The 17,796-nt window shown below is 38.3% G+C and overlaps 1 protein-coding gene across 3 annotated transcripts; it reads left to right on the top strand.

The window, feature by feature from the left end:
• The first annotated feature begins 1 nt into the window (after position 1).
• Positions 2-15,639, top strand: usf2l (upstream transcription factor 2, c-fos interacting-like). Of its 3 annotated transcripts, XM_084943856.1 has the most exons (11): positions 2-117; positions 590-630; positions 857-963; positions 2,073-2,192; positions 3,426-3,579; positions 7,543-7,630; positions 9,859-9,897; positions 11,957-12,015; positions 12,376-12,470; positions 12,596-12,724; positions 13,587-15,639. In XM_084943856.1, the coding sequence occupies exons 1-11, from the start codon at positions 83-85 to the stop codon at positions 13,674-13,676; spliced, it is 957 nt and encodes a 318-aa protein (XP_084799982.1). In that variant the 5' UTR covers positions 2-82; the 3' UTR covers positions 13,677-15,639. The 3 variants fall into 3 exon arrangements, with proteins under 3 accessions (XP_084799982.1, XP_084799983.1, XP_084799984.1); XM_084943857.1 differs by lacking the exon at positions 9,859-9,897; XM_084943858.1 differs by lacking the exons at positions 2-117; positions 590-630; positions 857-963 and adding an exon at positions 992-1,928.
• Positions 15,640-17,796: the final 2,157 nt, after the last annotated feature.

Raw genomic sequence — 17,796 nt, 5'->3', positions numbered from 1 at the left:
ACATGACCCGAGTGTTTGTTCCCGTGATCAGCACTTCCATCTCCGTCTGTGACACCGAATATCACTTTTTATTTCAACACTGATGGATATGCTTGAACCGAGTCTGGACACCGCAAGGTAACTCGGTCAAAATGGCTAACTGAAACAAGCTAGCCGCAACATGCTATTTCACACAGCTAGTTTACGACGCTAACCAAGGCCTTACTTATAAAGTGTTGTCAAAACGAATTTAATGTGTAGACTACAGCTAAGTTAGCAACACAGGTGGACAACTCTTTAAGCGGTATAACTTAGTTATATCCAAGAATAGTAGTTTTCATAGTCAACAGCTAAGAGAGCTTAAGCTAGCTTTTAAAACAAATAACTATTCTCAGCCACTCTTGGTAAACCAAGGGCAGTTGCTGTGCTGTGTTTTTCATTATAATTGTCCTGCTGGCTGACTGACTTCCCAGACATCACTTGCCACCCCTTACGGTGAAGTGGAGGGTCAGTTATTACTTTCATTTAATACATTGATATATAATTTTCACGAACATTAGCTGGTTGCGTAGCTTCTAACAACTGAGGTATTTCTGTATCCGCTTTGCAGCCAAGAAAAACAAGAAGAGGAGGTTGTCCAGGGATCTGAAGGTAAGGATTTATTTACTAAGCTGTCATTGACCACACTGTAGTTTTGTGTGCGTACACAATACTTTATAAAAAAAAAAGCCACAAGCTCTTTCCTCAGTACACTTGCTTTTCTTTATGTGCTGCAACATTGAGCTTCGTTATTTGCAGCTACACTCGGGGCTTGTTAGCTGTTTAGTTACTTTTTCCATTCTAACTCCTGTTTCTTTATCCCCCTTTTCCCTTGAAGACGGAACAGGAGAAGAGCAGACAGCTGTTACAATAGCCAGTGTACCTCAGGCTGCAACATTTGGTGACCATAACATACAATATCAGTTCCGCACTGAGGGTGGGCAGGTAAGTAGTTAATGGATGGAAGTGTGGACACTACTGATTGTTGCTGTTTAATACCCATTTCAGAAAGAGTCTAAGTGTTCCTAATTGCATAAGGGCCTAGACAGTTAGAATAAATTGCCTCTGTTTAGCACTTATGAGAGTACACAAACAGCACAGAGTGGATAAATGTCCATGGGGTGTTTGTGCAGCACGATAATTACCGACTGAGAACTCTCAGCTGCATATTGATGGAGGTGGTTGAAAAGATGCTTGGACATATGGCAAACAACAGTGAGTGATTATATATGTTGAAGAACCATACTCCCGACGACAGTCCTTAATGTTTAGGCTTACATTTTCTTTTTATCTGATTGTTTTTCTTTTTCTGGGTGCTTTGACACCCTCCTCTATTACAAAGTCAGGAGGAGAGCACTCAATAAATTCCCTGAAGGTATCAATGTTTATAGTCATTTTTTTATAGCCTCAACATTGACTGTTGACCTTTGTACAAAAGTGTCTCCTTCCTGTTCACTATGTGGTTTTCAAACCACTGTTGGTCAGTGGTAAACAATGGGTCAGTAATGCCAGCATATACACTAAAAAAAGGTATTGTGACATTCATGTTGGTTTACCCTTACTGGGTGATTTGCGCTGGAGGAAATTGAGTCAGTGATCCATGTGGTTCAGGCATAAACAAGACTAGTGTGAGCAATCATGTGATTTCAGTCTGGTCTGGGATTGGCATGAGACTGCTGTCACATGTCAGTCAGGAGGAAAGTCACATGATAGAGGGATACAAATACTGATTCTTCGAACAAACAAGCTCATTTTCCTTGCTATTTAAAATTAAATCAGGCGCATTCTGAAGCGTAAGCATATTGTGGGATGGTGAGATCAATGCACAAGTGAGGTTAGAACTGTAGTGTCAGGATACTAGGCTGAGCAGTACGGAAGCAACAGATATGATAAACAAATCAACAAGTCAGGTAAGGTGCTGTTTTATACACGGTATGATTGAATAATGCAAAAAAATACATAGAGTAAGGATATAAATGGAGAAGCAACTAGTTGCTCTCTTTGTTTTCTTCTTATTCTCTCTTTTTACCCACATTTGCTTTTCGTCTGTGCAGGTGACGTATCGTGTTGTCCAGGTGACTGACCAACACCTTGATGGAAGAGATGATGCAGGAGGAGCAGTGAGCGTTGTCTCAACAGCTGCATTCACCGGGGCTCCTCAAGCTGTGGCACAGGTATCAAAATTTTACACTTTTGAATGGACCAAAGGGAAAGCACTAGTAGTTTAAACAGTTTTTTAAAGCTTGCTTTCTTTATTTACGTGTTAAAGGATAAGGTGGAAGTTAATTTCTGCGTATTGCCATTTGCAGCAGTCTCACTGAAAACAACTAAAACCAGTGTTATTCTAATTTCTTTTCTTTCTTTGCACACGCTTGTCATGTTTTAAAACATCAAGTTTACAAATACTGTTAAAGACATGAAATATATCATGGATCAGTATATACATCTATTGGCTGAAAAGTAGGTATATGAAGTTATTACTGTCTCGGTAATATTATTTTAGCTATAAATTATGTCTGACAGTGCAGAGTGTGGCTGTAAGTAAGGCACACAGCCATGCTCTTGTGTTGAGTCATGTTTTTTTTTCCCGCTTTATGTAATGTTTTATGCAGACCAACACTAACAAGCATTGCTGTCTATGAGTGAAACAAGATGGTGTAACCAGTTTTTGGTTTCAAGCTGGTAAAATAGTATTAACTTGCAGAAAGGTGTGTTGTTTTGGTTACTCCTAAAAACAATTATGCTTATTAGCAAATTGTGAACTGTTGTGAGTGCTTTTGAGTACACAGATAAAGCTTTTTGCTTTATCTGTATATATAATTCAAAAACGTGAAGTTAAAAAAAAACAGTGTTGTATATCTATCATAGAATTATCAGTTATTCTCACCAGTACTTACATTCCATATCACATCATCTCTACTTCACTGATTCACTGAAATTGCAGCAGTGGCTGTAATTTCTCTAAGCTTGCCAAGATGGAAAAATAGTCTAAAGAGTGAATTGTGTGCCCGAATATAATATCTAGTCAACACAAAGTGAGTCACATAGGTGTATAGTTTCAATGTGTGTAGTGCCAATAGTTGTTGCACAAGAACTGCAGTAACAGTCGGAGCACAGTTTGAGCTAAAAATATGCAATTTTTCTAGCAAGAACAGACCAAATTTGTTTTCATTAGTGCTATACTGATGGCTTTACTGACCTTGCTATTATCCCCGCTAACAAGATCACTGCTGCTTCTTTGCCTCCCTTTATCCTAGCTGTCAAATGGAACTGTGTCTTGCTTGGGGGGGTTTAGCAGGGATACCAGTATTGAGTCTGACAGAGGATGAGGTGTGCGTTTACCTGCTGTGACTGCTCCATTGCTGCTTGTTCATGGCTCTCCTCTGTCTCTCTCTTATCTGTCACAGGCTGTGATCCAGAACCCTTTCAGTAATGGAGGAAGCCCAGCAGGAGAGGCAGTGGGAGGGGAGACCCGCTTCGCTTACTTCCCCGCAACTGCGGTGAGCGACGGGACTGTGTCTGTGCAGGCCGCCACGGACCCCACACTCACACAGGCAGGGGGTGAGTCAGTTCTCACACCTAATTTGGGCTGGGGCTTATCACAGTGCTGCAGAGCTAATTAAGCTATTATTTTCAGTGACAAACAGAAGTGTGTTTTGAAGTACCTTAAGGAGAGAATAGCTGTCCTTTTTTTTTTTATTAGTGAAACACGATCCTGACAGTTTGAGCTGATAACAAAGAAAGCAGGGCCATATACAGCAGATACAAAGAATAAGCAATATATCTAATCCCTCCCTGTTGAGATAAATTATCTATGCTGAGCCTCTAAATATCAATATTTTCATTCTGTATGTAGCTTTTATAAATAGATTTCCTCACCAGCTTGATTTTCTAGGGTGACTAACCCACGAATCCCACTGGTGGTGCTTTATATGACAAAAGTGGGTGAAGTAATACCTGTTCAATTCATATTTACATATGTTCACTAACATATATTTGGTGAGGAAGAAGCAAAGCAATCCAAAGATGATAATGACAATTGCACTTGCTTTTTTAGATATATATATATTTTTTTTACACATGATAAACCTAAATATGTGTTGCAGAATCAATTTGCTCTGTGATTCCTTCCCCCCCATTTGGATATTTTTGATCAGTAAGTTAGTTTAAAATATAATTTATGATGCTGGAGAATGCAGTTTTCTCCAACTGTGAATCAGCAATTTTTTAAGGGTCATTAGATCTTTATTAAAGTTGTAGTAATTATGAGAAATATTTTAAATTGCACATACCCAGCAGCTCATTTTAATCTGTTTCAGATTCCTAACTTGGTAATGTGACAGAAACATTTTTTGCCATGACTAAAGTTTGCCTCCTCAAAGTCAAATATTATCAGACACCAAAATTAAATTTGCCATGCTTACCATGTTTACTTGTTTACTTCATGTCACATGTCTTCCTATTCTGCTTCTCTTCCTCTTTCCTACCATATGCCATCATCTGGCTGTACTACCCGTCCTTGTGGTTTTATGCTGGTTGTCCAGGTCAGGCTATCATTGGCTGAAGCTGTGTTCACTGAGCGTTGTAAGTGCTCAGTTGATCTAGAGAACAAGATGTAGGCTTTAATGCCTTTTTTTTTTTTTAATTAAAAAATAAACAAAACAAAAAACTGCCATCTACCTATTATGGATTATTCCGCCAGATCTAGAGCTAGCAAGCACACTGTTACTGCTGGCTGGCAGTTGACTGTTGGATGGTCATTATTTGTCTTCAGGATTGTTATGAAGGAGTCGAACATAGCGGGTCTCTAAGGATTTTATGTAGGAGAATGTACAGCCTGGACAGGAGTTATTGTAGGAACTTGTAATTCATCACCCAGTGTTCCTGCTGCTGGCGGTGCTTCTTGCTGTCATTTTGGCCCAGACTTGGGGTCTAAAAATGCTTGAAACTGGGATTCAACATATCTCCAACATAAATCTATAGACCCAAGGCTGAAAGAGACAGTTCAAGCGCCACATTTAAGATTTTAGCCCTATACCTCATACGATATCATATTGTCCACAATAATTTTGGTATAACTATTTGCGATACATAAAAGTGTCTCGTCTTGATAAATATAGCATTTATGTTTGCTAGGGTACACAACAAGTCCAAGCATGTCTTGGACTGAGAACTACATGTCAGCCTCCAGTGATGATTTAGTGACCAATGCTTTGCAAAATACACAAGAAAACAGTTCACCCTAAAAGTAGAAACAGCAAATTTGTTTAACCACTTGAAGCAAAGGGCATACAACCAGGCTATGAAGAAGATGCTAGCTGACACAAAAATAAACAAATGCGGCTATTACTCTAGTTGCATTTGGTATGACCGGAAAAGCAAGCATTGCATGAAAATTACTGATGTGTTACATGGTAGAAAAGTAAGGTACTAAGTAGTTGTTTAAAAAGCTCCAAGCAAAATCCAAAATCCTGGATAAAAAAATATTGTTAAATTTCAATTTTATTATGTGCTCCTAACTAAAAATGCAAATCTCTTTTTGTGCGTTGGAAGAAAAATTCCACAAAAACAATTAAATGTAACTCCCGCTCATTGTCTCACTTACCACTAATACGTATAATAAATTACAGCTTTGTAATTTAATAAACTGGAATTACACAGTTCCACAAAAACAATTAAGTGTAACAGTGCAGGCTGCTAAAGTGTGGCTGGTTTAAGTTCCTTTTTTGTTAAACTAAAATGTTAGGCAGTTATATTTTATTTTACCTAAAAGAAAAAAAGGGTGGAGAATTCCCTTCATTTTGTTTGCACTAATAAATGCTGCTGCCTGCAAACTGCAAACTGCAATCACCAATAAAATGTTCAATATTTTTCTTCTGTGTCATCAAAAATAACATTTCCTTGAACTACTGTGATATAATTTTGAGGCTACATCACCCACCCCTAATATCCAATGAGACCTTACATTATGCATTGTTTGTGTCTTCTTGAGAGAGATGGATACTTTGGACACATAGAAATAAGACAATATTTTGCTGACTATAACATACATGTAGATGTATGTAGTAGTTTGTGGCAGCAAAACTACACAAACAAGTAGCAGGCACATGGCACTGAAACTTTCATAGTAAAAGAACAAAAAAATGATTTACTTTTTTCTGTTATTTTGTAATCCAACTCATGTTTATGATTAAAAAACACAAATGAAATGGGTTTAAAACCCCACCTGAGCACCTGAGCTCAGTCACGCTCCAGTAAAACACCTATGTAGAGGCACATCTGGGGTCACACAAGGTCATTGCATTGATTCCTTAAATCATTAGGTTTCTTTGATGTAGCTCATCCATTGCTAATTACAGACATAGCTTGTCAAGCTCATGCAGCACATCCACACACACACTGCTTTTCTCTCTCGCTGAGCATTGTGTGTCTACTTCCATCACATGACTTAAACCCACAGAAGTCAGACACCCTTAAGGCCATATCAGTTGATGCACCTCAGCTGTAACTTGTATAATAGGCTCGGCTAGGTGCAGCTTTAAGAGTGAGATTGGAGCCAAAGTGTTAATGCAGTTTGATATAAAAAGCAAAGCACTTAATGTGCATTGAGCATCTTAAAACATTAAGACGTGGCCTCATTCAGAGGGAGCATCTGCAGTCTGCTTTAGCAGCAGATTGGAAAGCCAGAGTGCCTGGTTAAAAGACTGAATGTACCTTGCTGTTTTCATCTGAGAAATACTGATTTTCTTGTGTGTTTTCTGTTAGTGACTGATTCTGCATTTTAGTCCTTGATCACATTCTTTGAAAAAGAAATAACTACAGGCTGAATGTCTGTGTCAAGACCTGTTATTTGGGAAGGTTTTCTGTGAGAGGACCTTCATTGTTTGTGGATAGTTTTTTTTTTTTGTGGCAGAAAATTGTGTTGCTCATTTTGTCTGTCAGGCCAGGTCTGCCATCTTGCTGACCCAGATGACAAGATTAGGTGGCTTAAGATAAAATAAGTGGATTTATTTCTTGATGATGTTTTGGCTCTTGAATGAATATGGTATGGATGAGTAGTGTTAGTAGAATATTCTTCTGTCTACATCTTGATTGTACATGAGAGTTGAGCCTGTTTCTACACAGTTGGCACAGTTGCATCCTTACAAGAAATTTCGGGGTTCCACTTTGCTAGTTGGCTTAAGGATTTCTGTGTTATTTTATCGTTGTGCCAGATGTGGCTTTTCTCTACTTTCCTCCCACAGTTTAATGACATGCACGTTAGGTTAGTTGGCGATTCTGAATCAGTCGTAGGTGTGGATGTGAGTTTAAATGGTTGCCTGGCTCTTTGTGTTAGCCCTGTGTTGAGCTGGCGACTTGTCCCTGCCTGTTGTCCAATTTCAGCTGGGACAAGCTCCAGCCACCTTCCCCTGGATCCTTGTTGGATAAGCACTTAAAAAATTAAATGAATCAAGTCAGTCTTCTGTGAAATGTTGAGCTGTCTTACTCTTCATTGTTGACTGATTACACCTGTGCCTTCCACAGGTCAGTTTTATGTGATGATGACCCCTCCTGATGTCATTCAGACAGGCACACCACGAACCATTGCCCCACGAACACAGCCATACCCTGCGTAAGTATCATCTCTGTCATCTGCTGTTTGTGTGATCGAAACAATATTGCCATTGCAGCTTGAGACACATAAAACTAGGCATGTTTTAATTTCAGTGGAGTTTAAAAGTAGATTTAATGACAAAAGCTGTTAAATAAATCTAATATCATAATAATAAAGTTACTATGATAGGTTTCAGTTAATTTTGATAAGGGCTTTATGCATTTATTGCAGCAATAAATGATTTGTGTTTAGCAGTGTGGCTCTGCTCTCTTAATGCTTCAGAGTGCATCTCTACAAAACACATCCTTTCAAGAAATGGTCTTGAATTAGTACTGTCATAACAACGAGGGCATAGATTATCATTAAAAGATAAATATAACAGCAATATAAAAAAATTTTTTTGCACTTTTTCAAAAAGCCTCTAAGATTGTGATGCATTGAAAAGGCAATAAAAATCAAGTGAAAAGCAAAACATTGAAAAGAGTGATGATAATAAGACAGCACTGTGAGCAAGGAGAAGAGCTGCAGCTTTGTGAGCTATGTTGTGTGTGCATAGACTGCATAAAAGAAGGATCTGTTTTTCCAGGCATAAAACAGGACTCCAATGTGGAATTGACTTAAACCTATATTCTTTCTAATGGCCAGCAGTGAGCAACCCCTGTGGTTACAAAAAGAAGCCTATGAGAGACAACCCTAGTGCTCTCCAGCAAACATTTTCCTAATGAGCTTTTGGTCTTAATTGCTACTTTTAAGTCTTATTTAACATAGCAAGATGTTCATTTTGTGAATTATCATTCCTGTTTTAAGGTATACAGTAAAGCAGTGTACGTTTCAACCATGTGACTAAAAAGGGTTGCTACTGTGTTGGTTTTGGAGTCAGATCTACCCCTTTCTCATACATCTAGTTTCAAAAAGCCAAGATATTGATCCGCAAAATGCTCGAATCGAGGTGGCAGAACAGAAGCTAAAAAATGAAAGGGTGAATATGTCGTAATAAACCGTTTAAAATAGTTTCCTAAATTCAGAATTTAAATGAGATGTATTTCCAAAATCAGTATTTAGCACGCTATAACTGTAACTGCTAATGCAAGAGGAGAGTGTGGAAGTAGAGGGGGTTAAACTGCAATGCAGCAGATTGGAATGATGTATTAGTAGTAATCTATCTGAGCAAAAGAGAATTGTCTCATATGAATGAATGTTCTATTCAAACATGACTGAAAGACTACTGTGACGTCCATTTGAACAACTGCAAGGCTCAAATTTCTCAGCCTTGCTGCCACTGCTGTTTTCTTTTACTCAAGGCTGTTTTTCTGCCCAGGTAATCTCTCTTTTTTAAGGATTTCTTTTTTTCTTTTTTTAGCACATGGTAGCCACACATCCTTTTTTTTTTTTTTTTTAACCTTTCGAACTCTCATACTGTTTATTGCTAAAATTCACAACATGCATTATTCTAATCATGCATCAAAGGGATCCATCTCAGACTCTCCAACTGTTAGCCACATGCTGGTGATTGCTGTTATTAAGATCATCAGCAGGCTCACCTGAGCAAAGGATTTTAATTTTAATTGCATGCGAACCAAGCTGGTTTTGGCCTACTACTGATTTTTATTCAGAAAAGGGAATTTAAACAAGCTTTATTTATTTATTTCATGGTTCATTTGAGTGCCAAAACACACCGGCACAAGAGCCATAGCCCTGTGAGATTCAAGGCTCATGAATGTCGGCTAGGTTTTGTTTTGTTTTTTTGTACCCTGTTTGGTACGAGCCAGTTTTTTGCCTGGTTGGTCACTTAAAAATTAACACATGACCCAATATCAAATTGAGTTAGCTCCGAACCTAAGTGAATATTCCTCTGATTTTATCCAGGCCTATACTTAACCTTTAACTCGTGAAAGTGATTGGATTGTGGTCAATCAGATAACACTGCTATAAGGAGAATAGCAACCAGGATACAGCACTTTATCTTCTATTTATCTTCTATCTAAGCTGTTTTTTACATTTCATTTCTCATTTACTTATGTATTTATTTATTTATCTATTTATTTTTCCAAGAACTAGAGATTTTCTTTTGTTCTTCTGTTCAGGGCATATTTAAGGGGAGTTGTGACTTACTGTACATGACTAATTTATGATTTTCAGTGACTTCAAATAGAATTATATTTACATGTAAAGTGATGAACCGTGACGTTTTCGTTGGCATGTGAGCAAAGTGAATGAAAACTACCCAACCTATCTGCCATTCACAGAGATGAAAACGAGCTGCTGCAACATGAAGTTTTAAACTGGTGAGGACAGTTTCCACATTTCTCCCCACTCCTCTTACAGCAAATGAACTAATCAAATTAGATCACAAGAAGCAAAGAAGCACACAAACCTCTGCCCTTCACTTTTCTCCACCCCTCCCTTCCTCCCTGGTGATTCTCCCTGCTCTTGATGTGTGAGACACAGATGTAGCAAATTTTCAGCGCTGACCCTGATCCATTGTTGTTAGTACTGCTTGTGGCAAATGTATTTTTCCATTAGGACCTAGAAATCAGGTCATTGTTCTCCATCTGGAAACAAATGGCTCACTCCACACTTTTATTTTAGTATAATTTTCAAAGTGTCCTTTGTTGTAGCCATTTGAGTTTGGTTCTCTTTCAGCCTAGTTTTAAAGTTGGTCATAAAACTATATGGACAGCATTTGCTCTTTAAGTGCATTTTGTTGATATGACAGGGATATTGAGATAAATTGAGCCAGTGGAAGCCATGTGCTTTCACTTGGAACATCTACTTTCAAAATAAGTAGTTATTTGTGACTAACTAGCTAATACTCACAAATTTTTGTGCTCATTTTTTTGAGACCATGACAGTAATATACACAGGATCTTTAAAAAAAAAAAAAAATTGTGATTATTATTATTTTTTTTTTTAGAATTATTTTTCTGAACTCATCCATCGAGGTGATATGAATCTCAGCCTGCAGTCTCTTGTTTTTCACTGTCTAATTTAATGAAATATTGTCAAGGCCATGGCTTGGTGACATAAAAGTAAAACTTTGGAAGAGGGTGGAGAGTGGAGGTGCATTGGTAAATGATTACATTTGTCATTTTACAGATCAATAAAAAATTGTGCAGACCTTTTTTGTTTTATACATGCTGTTTTCAACATATGGAAAGTCTTCTACCAGAGGAAACGTACTCTTAATTTTTGGGGTTTCTCTGGCAGCCTTTACTCTCGGGGGCACTTAAAAGAGGTGTGCAGGGAAAAAACATTCCTCTAGGCATGTACATTTAGTTATTCAAAACGCCATCCACATATTTTAACACTTTGCCTAAGAGTACTGTTTGGCTGCTGAATCCATTATACAGCTGAAATCCCATTAAGATGTGTTGAGATACATGTGAGAGTGCCGTTTGGCTTAGCTGACTATCTCAAACGAAGCTATCAGCAGTCAAGTTGTGTTGATTGGACACAAATTCTCTGCAGTAGACTAGAAAAGATTTGTTTTAAGGCAGACAATGAAGACAAACAACCTCATAGGTCATTTATTACATCACGCAAATTGCAGGCAAAATTGCAGTGGCAATAAGGAGTAGTTTAATTTATTTTCAGAATTTTGTAGTCCCCGTGTTCAATTAGTGAAACCGACACTTGGTTGTACAGCTATCAACCACAGCTTTAAACCTAGTTGAAAGGAATAACATTGATTACCTTTTTATAATGTAATGCTCTGTCAGGACATCCCGGGTCCTGCCTTTTATGTGGCAGGTGCCTTCAGTGTACACTAGACCACGTTTGATTATGCGTGAGTGTGTTATTGGTCTGTTCATGCCATGGTGGGTGGTATGATAAGTCTCCTTGTTACGTCTCTGAGACTTAATTAACTGAATCCTGGGGGAGGTTGCAAAGACAAGAGACAGTTGTGTCATTAGGTGTACACCACAACTTCAGTAAGCAGCATCTGGTTTTCTACAGTGTTGTAATTTTACAGCATAATAAAGCATTGCACTTCCTCCAGGCCACACCTGGGAAGAGGACAGCCAGCTAAAGTAAGGAGGCTAGCTGATTCTCAGTATTCCAGACAAGGCAGCTTGGCTCAAGGCTGCAGGCGTCAGGACTGCATATGTGACCTCATAGGGCTGTGCATCATTTAATATTTCTACCAAAGGCACTAACCATCTTCAGAGGCTCATTTTAAATGGCAATAACAATAGGCTTGAATTTAAAGATAACAGTGAAGAATGGTTTTTAATAGGCAAAGGACTTGGAGGATTGGATTGGATTTGTGTCCGATTGTATGGAGCGCAGAGATGGGAGATATTGTAGTGTATGAAAAGTGTTTTATTTCCTGTCTATCTGCAGGAAAATGGATGGACCCCGAACACCAAGAGATGAAAGGAGAAGAGCACAACATAATGAAGGTGGGTAATTAGTCATGATTGTGGCTTTTGATTTCATCAGACAGTCTTAACACAATGCCGTGTGGTGCCTAAATGGAACATTTTTTTGATGAAAGAAAATCACTAAGCCCTCTCAAAATATTCTGTTAAGAGTAAAAAAAAAACAGCATATAATTTTGACCAGCCACTAGAGGTTGCTGTTGAGCTGTCAAAATCAGTCAGGAATGTTGGTACTGACGAGATCCGGCAGATGAAAACCTTGTTTTGTAAATCAGAATGACCTGTGATCTTTTACTGTAGCTTAAATTAGAAATCTGGAAATGTGGCTTGTATGCATATACTCCTTTTAAAAACAGTTCTTCTTTCATCTCTGTTCATCAGTCGAAAGACGGCGAAGAGACAAGATCAACAACTGGATTGTCACACTTTCCAAGATTATCCCAGACTGCAGTATGGATAGCACCAAAACCGGAGCAGTAAGCAGTTTGTTTGTCTTTTAAATTTGCGCTTGACTCATTAATACTCTATAAAAATTATATTTATCACAATAATTATATATCTTTTTTTTAAAAAAACTATGACAATGCCTCTGTATTTATAGAGCAAAGGAGGCATCCTGTCTAAAGCTTGTGACTATATTCGTGAGCTGAGGCAAAGCAACCAGAGGCTGCAAGAGAGTCTGAAGGAAGTGGAGAGGATACAAATGGACAATGAGTTGTGCAGACAGCAGGTATGAATATCAGTCTTTGCTCTAGGCTGCAAATGGGGCATCAAGCGAAGTTTCCGTGACTTTGGTAATGTGTAAAGAAGGGCTATGAATGATAATTCAGAGTCCTCCTTTGAGGTGGTTGGGTGTAGCAGATAAATAAACTTACGCATAATAAGGCAGGCATAGTGGGCTTCATATGTGGCTGTGAAGATTGCCACTGCATTGAATAGATTAGTTTGCTTTATAATTCAATGCAACATTCTTTCACTTAAGTCTCAGAAGCATGAAATCCACCTAGCCCCATATGCATCTTCATTTCTCTGAAACAAACCCCCTGAGACTTCAGGCTGCATAGCTGATCATCACAGCCTGACAAAGTGGATCAAAGAATTTGCACTCAGATAATGAGAAGTGTTACCTGAAATCAGTGCTTTGAGAGACTGTGGGAATAATATACACAGGGGTTGTGTGAGAACTAAGTGCATGCTAATGCACTCAAAAGTATTGTGAAATCTTGCAGCTCTGAGTCTCTTGCTTGAATCTTGGGTCTGCAAGCGATTCAGTGATATATTCTTATTCAGATGCTCAAAGCTGAATATCCTTCCTCAGTCCCTCAGTGGGGAGGCAATGAATTCAGGATTCGCCCAGGGGAAATGTAGCAGAGATGACATACCTCAAGATTTGATAATCCAGTTGGTTGTGGGCATCGGTGTCTTACAGGGTCTACACACACTGCTCTCTAATCTCAGGGATTGCATAGTCCTGTGTATACATTAGTCAGCTCTCAGTTTTCAAAGGAAAAAGTTTGGTCAGTAAAGTTAAGGCTGTATTTTGCTGTAGAGAATGTTGTGGATGATGCATTTTTTTTCTTCTTTGGTTTAAGATTGAAGAGCTGAAAAATGAAAACGCATTGCTCCGAGCGCAACTCCAGCAGCACGGCATCGAAATGGTTGGAGAAACGCCACCACAGTGAATGAAACCAAAAGAGCAGCGCGGGGCACACCCACTCAGACATATAACTGACACAGTGGGAAACAACACAAGAAAAAAAAAAAAAAAAACAACAACAAAAAAACGAGAGACTTTATGGAGAATCACTTTCTTTTTAGTGAATGCATCCTCCCCTGGGTTCCCAGGTTGTGAACCCTTCACTAGCCGATTTTGGCTGCACTTGACTTTTCCAATCGTATTGAGATAACCACCCGCTGCAGCTGAGTAGAAATGTGCTCCAAGAAAAGATGCCCACTCACCTTTATCAGGGTGCTTTACTGTAGGACTAGCTATGAAAGAGACCCTCTGCTGCCCTTCTTTATTTGTATTTATGTAGCTTCATTCATGGACTACGATGTTTGTCAATTATTTCTTTCCTTCCCAAACCCTTTCCCTCATTATTAATTTTGACTTACTTCATGCTTTTATTCTGTTTGTGTTTTTGAGTTCTGTATTAATATTTTGTTTTTAGCCCCTTTAATTTATTAGTCTGCTTGCTGACAGAAGCCTTGATGGAGACCCGTTACGATGAAATTTATGCATCCAGAGAAGCCGACATCAAAGTATGAAAAACATGATTCTACAGACAGAAATAATGTGACACACATAGCTTACCTAGACCCAAAGACAAACAAGAATCTGTGCTTGCTGATGATTCTGGGCTGATTTATGTAAATATGGCTTCTCATGTTTTAATACAGATGTTACAGAATGTTAAAGCAGATTATCTCTGGGAGTAAACAATAACTCATTAGTTCCATGCTGGCAATTGTCAAAACAATTACAACAAAGTGTGTGCAATCTATGAAGTTCAGTTTGCTGAGGCTAAAATGTGGTTTACTTGAAGTGTTGGGCATTTGCTGGTGAAGTGGTATTTAAATACAAAGTGAAATGTTAGAATGTGGAACATGCAGACACGTCAAACTTCATGTTGTGGAGAGGTGAGCGGGGCAAATCCCAACTTTTGCCACATAATATTTAGGTACTGTGGGTTTTGTTTTCATCCTTTGTCGTGTGACTTACCTGTTTCCCAGTACATGCAAGAATAATCCCCATGTTTCATTTCAAGCTGTTTGCTCTATTTTGGTATTGCAACACTTCAAATGGAGCTCAACGCACAAGGGGGTAGGGGGGCACCCTGGAGAGCAGTGCTCAAAGACTTTGCTCACTATAGAAAATGAGTACACGGAAATTCTGTGTTGCAGTTCTTAGTTGAGCATGACTCATTCTCTACGAAAAGACTAAATAGTTTGCATGCGGGTAACTTGGAAATGATCTTACATATTTCTCCACCCACGCAGGCAAACAATAAGTAAACTGTAATTGGTTGTACAAACAGCAAAAGGCAACATTAATGTTGCTGAAGGTTTTGTGAATGAATATAAATGATGTGATTTGTTTGTTTGTTTTTTTCCCACTTGGGAAAATGTGAGTGGAAGAAAGATGTCAAACTTCACTTAATAGAGCACGATTGCTTCTCCTTGTATCAACAGCTCAGGATCCAGCAAAGAAAAACCAACACTCAGACCCCTGGCAACATCGGGCAGGCTATCACATTTTAATATCTCAGACTTGCTTGTGCTTTTAAAAGTGCTGTTCTGCTGCAACAACTGGATTCAAACCTGGGCGATATAGTGCAAGTGTCTGGTCTATCAAATGAGGCTCCTAGCCAAAGTCGAATGATAGATGTTTTGCAGTAGATTTTTTTTCTTTACACCTCAGTGAGGAGAGATGTGAATGTGAAGAAATGAGTACTGCTTAAAAGATGGTTGATCAGAAATCAAAGGTCATTCGTGGCTAACTTTTTTTTTTCTTGCATTTCTTTTTTTGAAATGGCAAAAGGAAGAAAAAATCCTCTTTTCCTCTGTGTAGCAGCCTCACTGTTCTCAGGTTAGAGACATGTTTTCTAAGCAAAATGGTGGAAAATAAAACTTTCACTATCTAAACATCTTTGTCTGTGGATCATCGTTTACCAGATCTTGGGAAAAGCTGAATATATATTTTTATTTCCATCTGCCCAGTAGCATTGCATATTATTATATACATTATTATAAGATTCATTGTAATTTAAGACATTGATTTCCCTTTACCTTTTATTCTTAAATACATTTGCTCTAATTAAACCTAATCATCCCATTGATGTGTTAAAATTCAATGAAAACTAACCTGATTATGACTGTAAAATAAGTTCAATCCTTCTTTTTTAAAAAAAAAAAAAAAAAAAAAATTTATTATCTAGAATTACTTGTCCCTAACATAGACATAGTAGGCTATCATTTTTGGCTATCAAATCAATAAGTCAACACAGTTTACATAAAAGAGTGGGTGTGACCTGTAGGAAACACAGACGGATCTACATGCAGCCGAGTGGGATATTTAATATTTTAATGAATTCAATTCAATTCAATTTTATTTATATAGCGCCAAATCACAACAAAAGTCGCCTCAAGGCGCTTCATAAATACAGAGAAAAACCCAACAATCATATGACCCCCTATGAGCAAGCACTTTGGCGACAGTGGGAAGGAAAAACTCCCTTTTAACAGGAAGAAACCTCCGGCAGAACCAGGCTCAGGGAGGGGCGGCCATCTGCTGCGACCGGTTGGGGTGAGAGAAGGAAGACAGGATAAAAGACATGCTGTGGAAGAGAGACAGAGGTTAATAACAGATATGATTCAATGCAGAGAGGTCTATTAATACATAGTGAGTGAGAAAGGTGACTGGAAAGGAAAAACTCAATGCATGATGGGAATCCCCCGGCAGCCTACGTCTATTGCAGCATAACTAAGGGAGGATTCAGGGTCACCTGGTCCAGCCCTAACTATATGCTTTAGCAAAAAGGAAAGTTTTAAGCCTAATCTTAAAAGTAGAGATAGTGTCTGTCTCCCGAATCCAAACTGGAAGCTGGTTCCACAGAAGAGGGGCCTGAAAACTGAAGGCTCTCCCTCCCATTCTACTTTTAAATACTCTAGGAACAACAAGTAAGCCTGCAGAGCGAGAGCGAAGTGCTCTAATAGGGTGATATGGTACTACAAGGTCATTAAGATAAGATGGGGCCTGATTATTTAAGACCTTGTATGTGAGGAGCAGGATTTTGAATTCAATTCTGGATTTAACAGGAAGCCAATGAAGGGAAGCCAAAACAGGAGAAATATGCTCTCTCTTTCTAGTCCCTGTCAGTACTCTTGCTGCAGCATTTTGGATTAGCTGAAGGCTTTTCAGTGAGTTTTTTGGACATCCTGATAATAATGAATTACAGTAGTCCAGCCTGGAAGTAATAAATGCATGAACTAGTTTTTCAGCGTCACTCTGAATGAAGTAAAATGAAAACAGCTTCAAACTAAAATCAGCACGACTGCTACGGGAAAAGCAGCTGTATATGTTTTAAAATGTGGTACACTATGTTTAGACAAAAAAACATTGCTGTGGTTGGTTTAGCTTTGACAGCACTATATTAATAAAGTCTATGTTGAGCCAGGAAGAAAAGCCAGCAAAAATACTGACTGTGCAAATGAAGCCGCCTATCACTATCACAGGAGGACCACAACCATGTATTTAGTTAAATGAGTGTGCAACTTGAATAAAAGGTATTTGTGTGAGGTTTAAGACAATTTTAGCTGGTTTGTTTTAGATGCAACCCTGATGATGTTAAACAGCTGGAGAGCTGCTGATTCATAGTACACACCCCAAGCCTGTTTAGTGTGCTTTCTTCCAAATGATTAATATACTATGTGCATGTCTCACCATGCATGCAGCCTGTTGCTCCTATTATTTTTTCTTTAATCTCTACTCTCTGAACTTTTTAAATTTTGCACTTTCTCAACAGTTTCCCCCTGAGATTAAAGTATTCTGATCTGATCTGATAACAACAAATATCCCACCGGTTTCATAAAGATGTAAGTAATGTTAAGTCCCCATTTATAGAGAGATGGATAGATATTAAGTCTTTTAAATAAATCTTAATACTTAGACAAGTAGGATTTTTTTTTTTTTTAATGTGCGACCTCAAACTGTTACAATACCTTTTTAAAAAAGAAGCTTTCAACATAGCATAAAATAGTGTCATTGATTTGCATTAAAATTTTCCAAAAGGCACAAACAAT

The sequence above is a fragment of the Perissodus microlepis genome, chromosome 11 (genome assembly GCF_051167445.1).
Source record: "Perissodus microlepis isolate ML-2025 ecotype Zambia chromosome 11, ASM5116744v1, whole genome shotgun sequence".
NCBI classification, from domain to species: domain Eukaryota; kingdom Metazoa; phylum Chordata; class Actinopteri; order Cichliformes; family Cichlidae; genus Perissodus; species Perissodus microlepis.
The sequence above is the reverse complement of the archived record's forward strand: the minus strand, read 5'-3'. Positions and strand labels throughout refer to the sequence as shown.

Excerpts from the sequence above, each read along its gene's own strand:
- usf2l (XM_084943856.1), top strand. The coding sequence starts at position 83 with ATGGATATGCTTGAACCGAGTCTGGACACCGCAAG. Across the intron at positions 12,016-12,375 it reads AAGAGCACAACATAATGAAG|TCGAAAGACGGCGAAGAGAC; the intron begins GTGGGTAATTAG and ends TCTGTTCATCAG. Across the intron at positions 12,725-13,586 it reads ATGAGTTGTGCAGACAGCAG|ATTGAAGAGCTGAAAAATGA; the intron begins GTATGAATATCA and ends CTTTGGTTTAAG.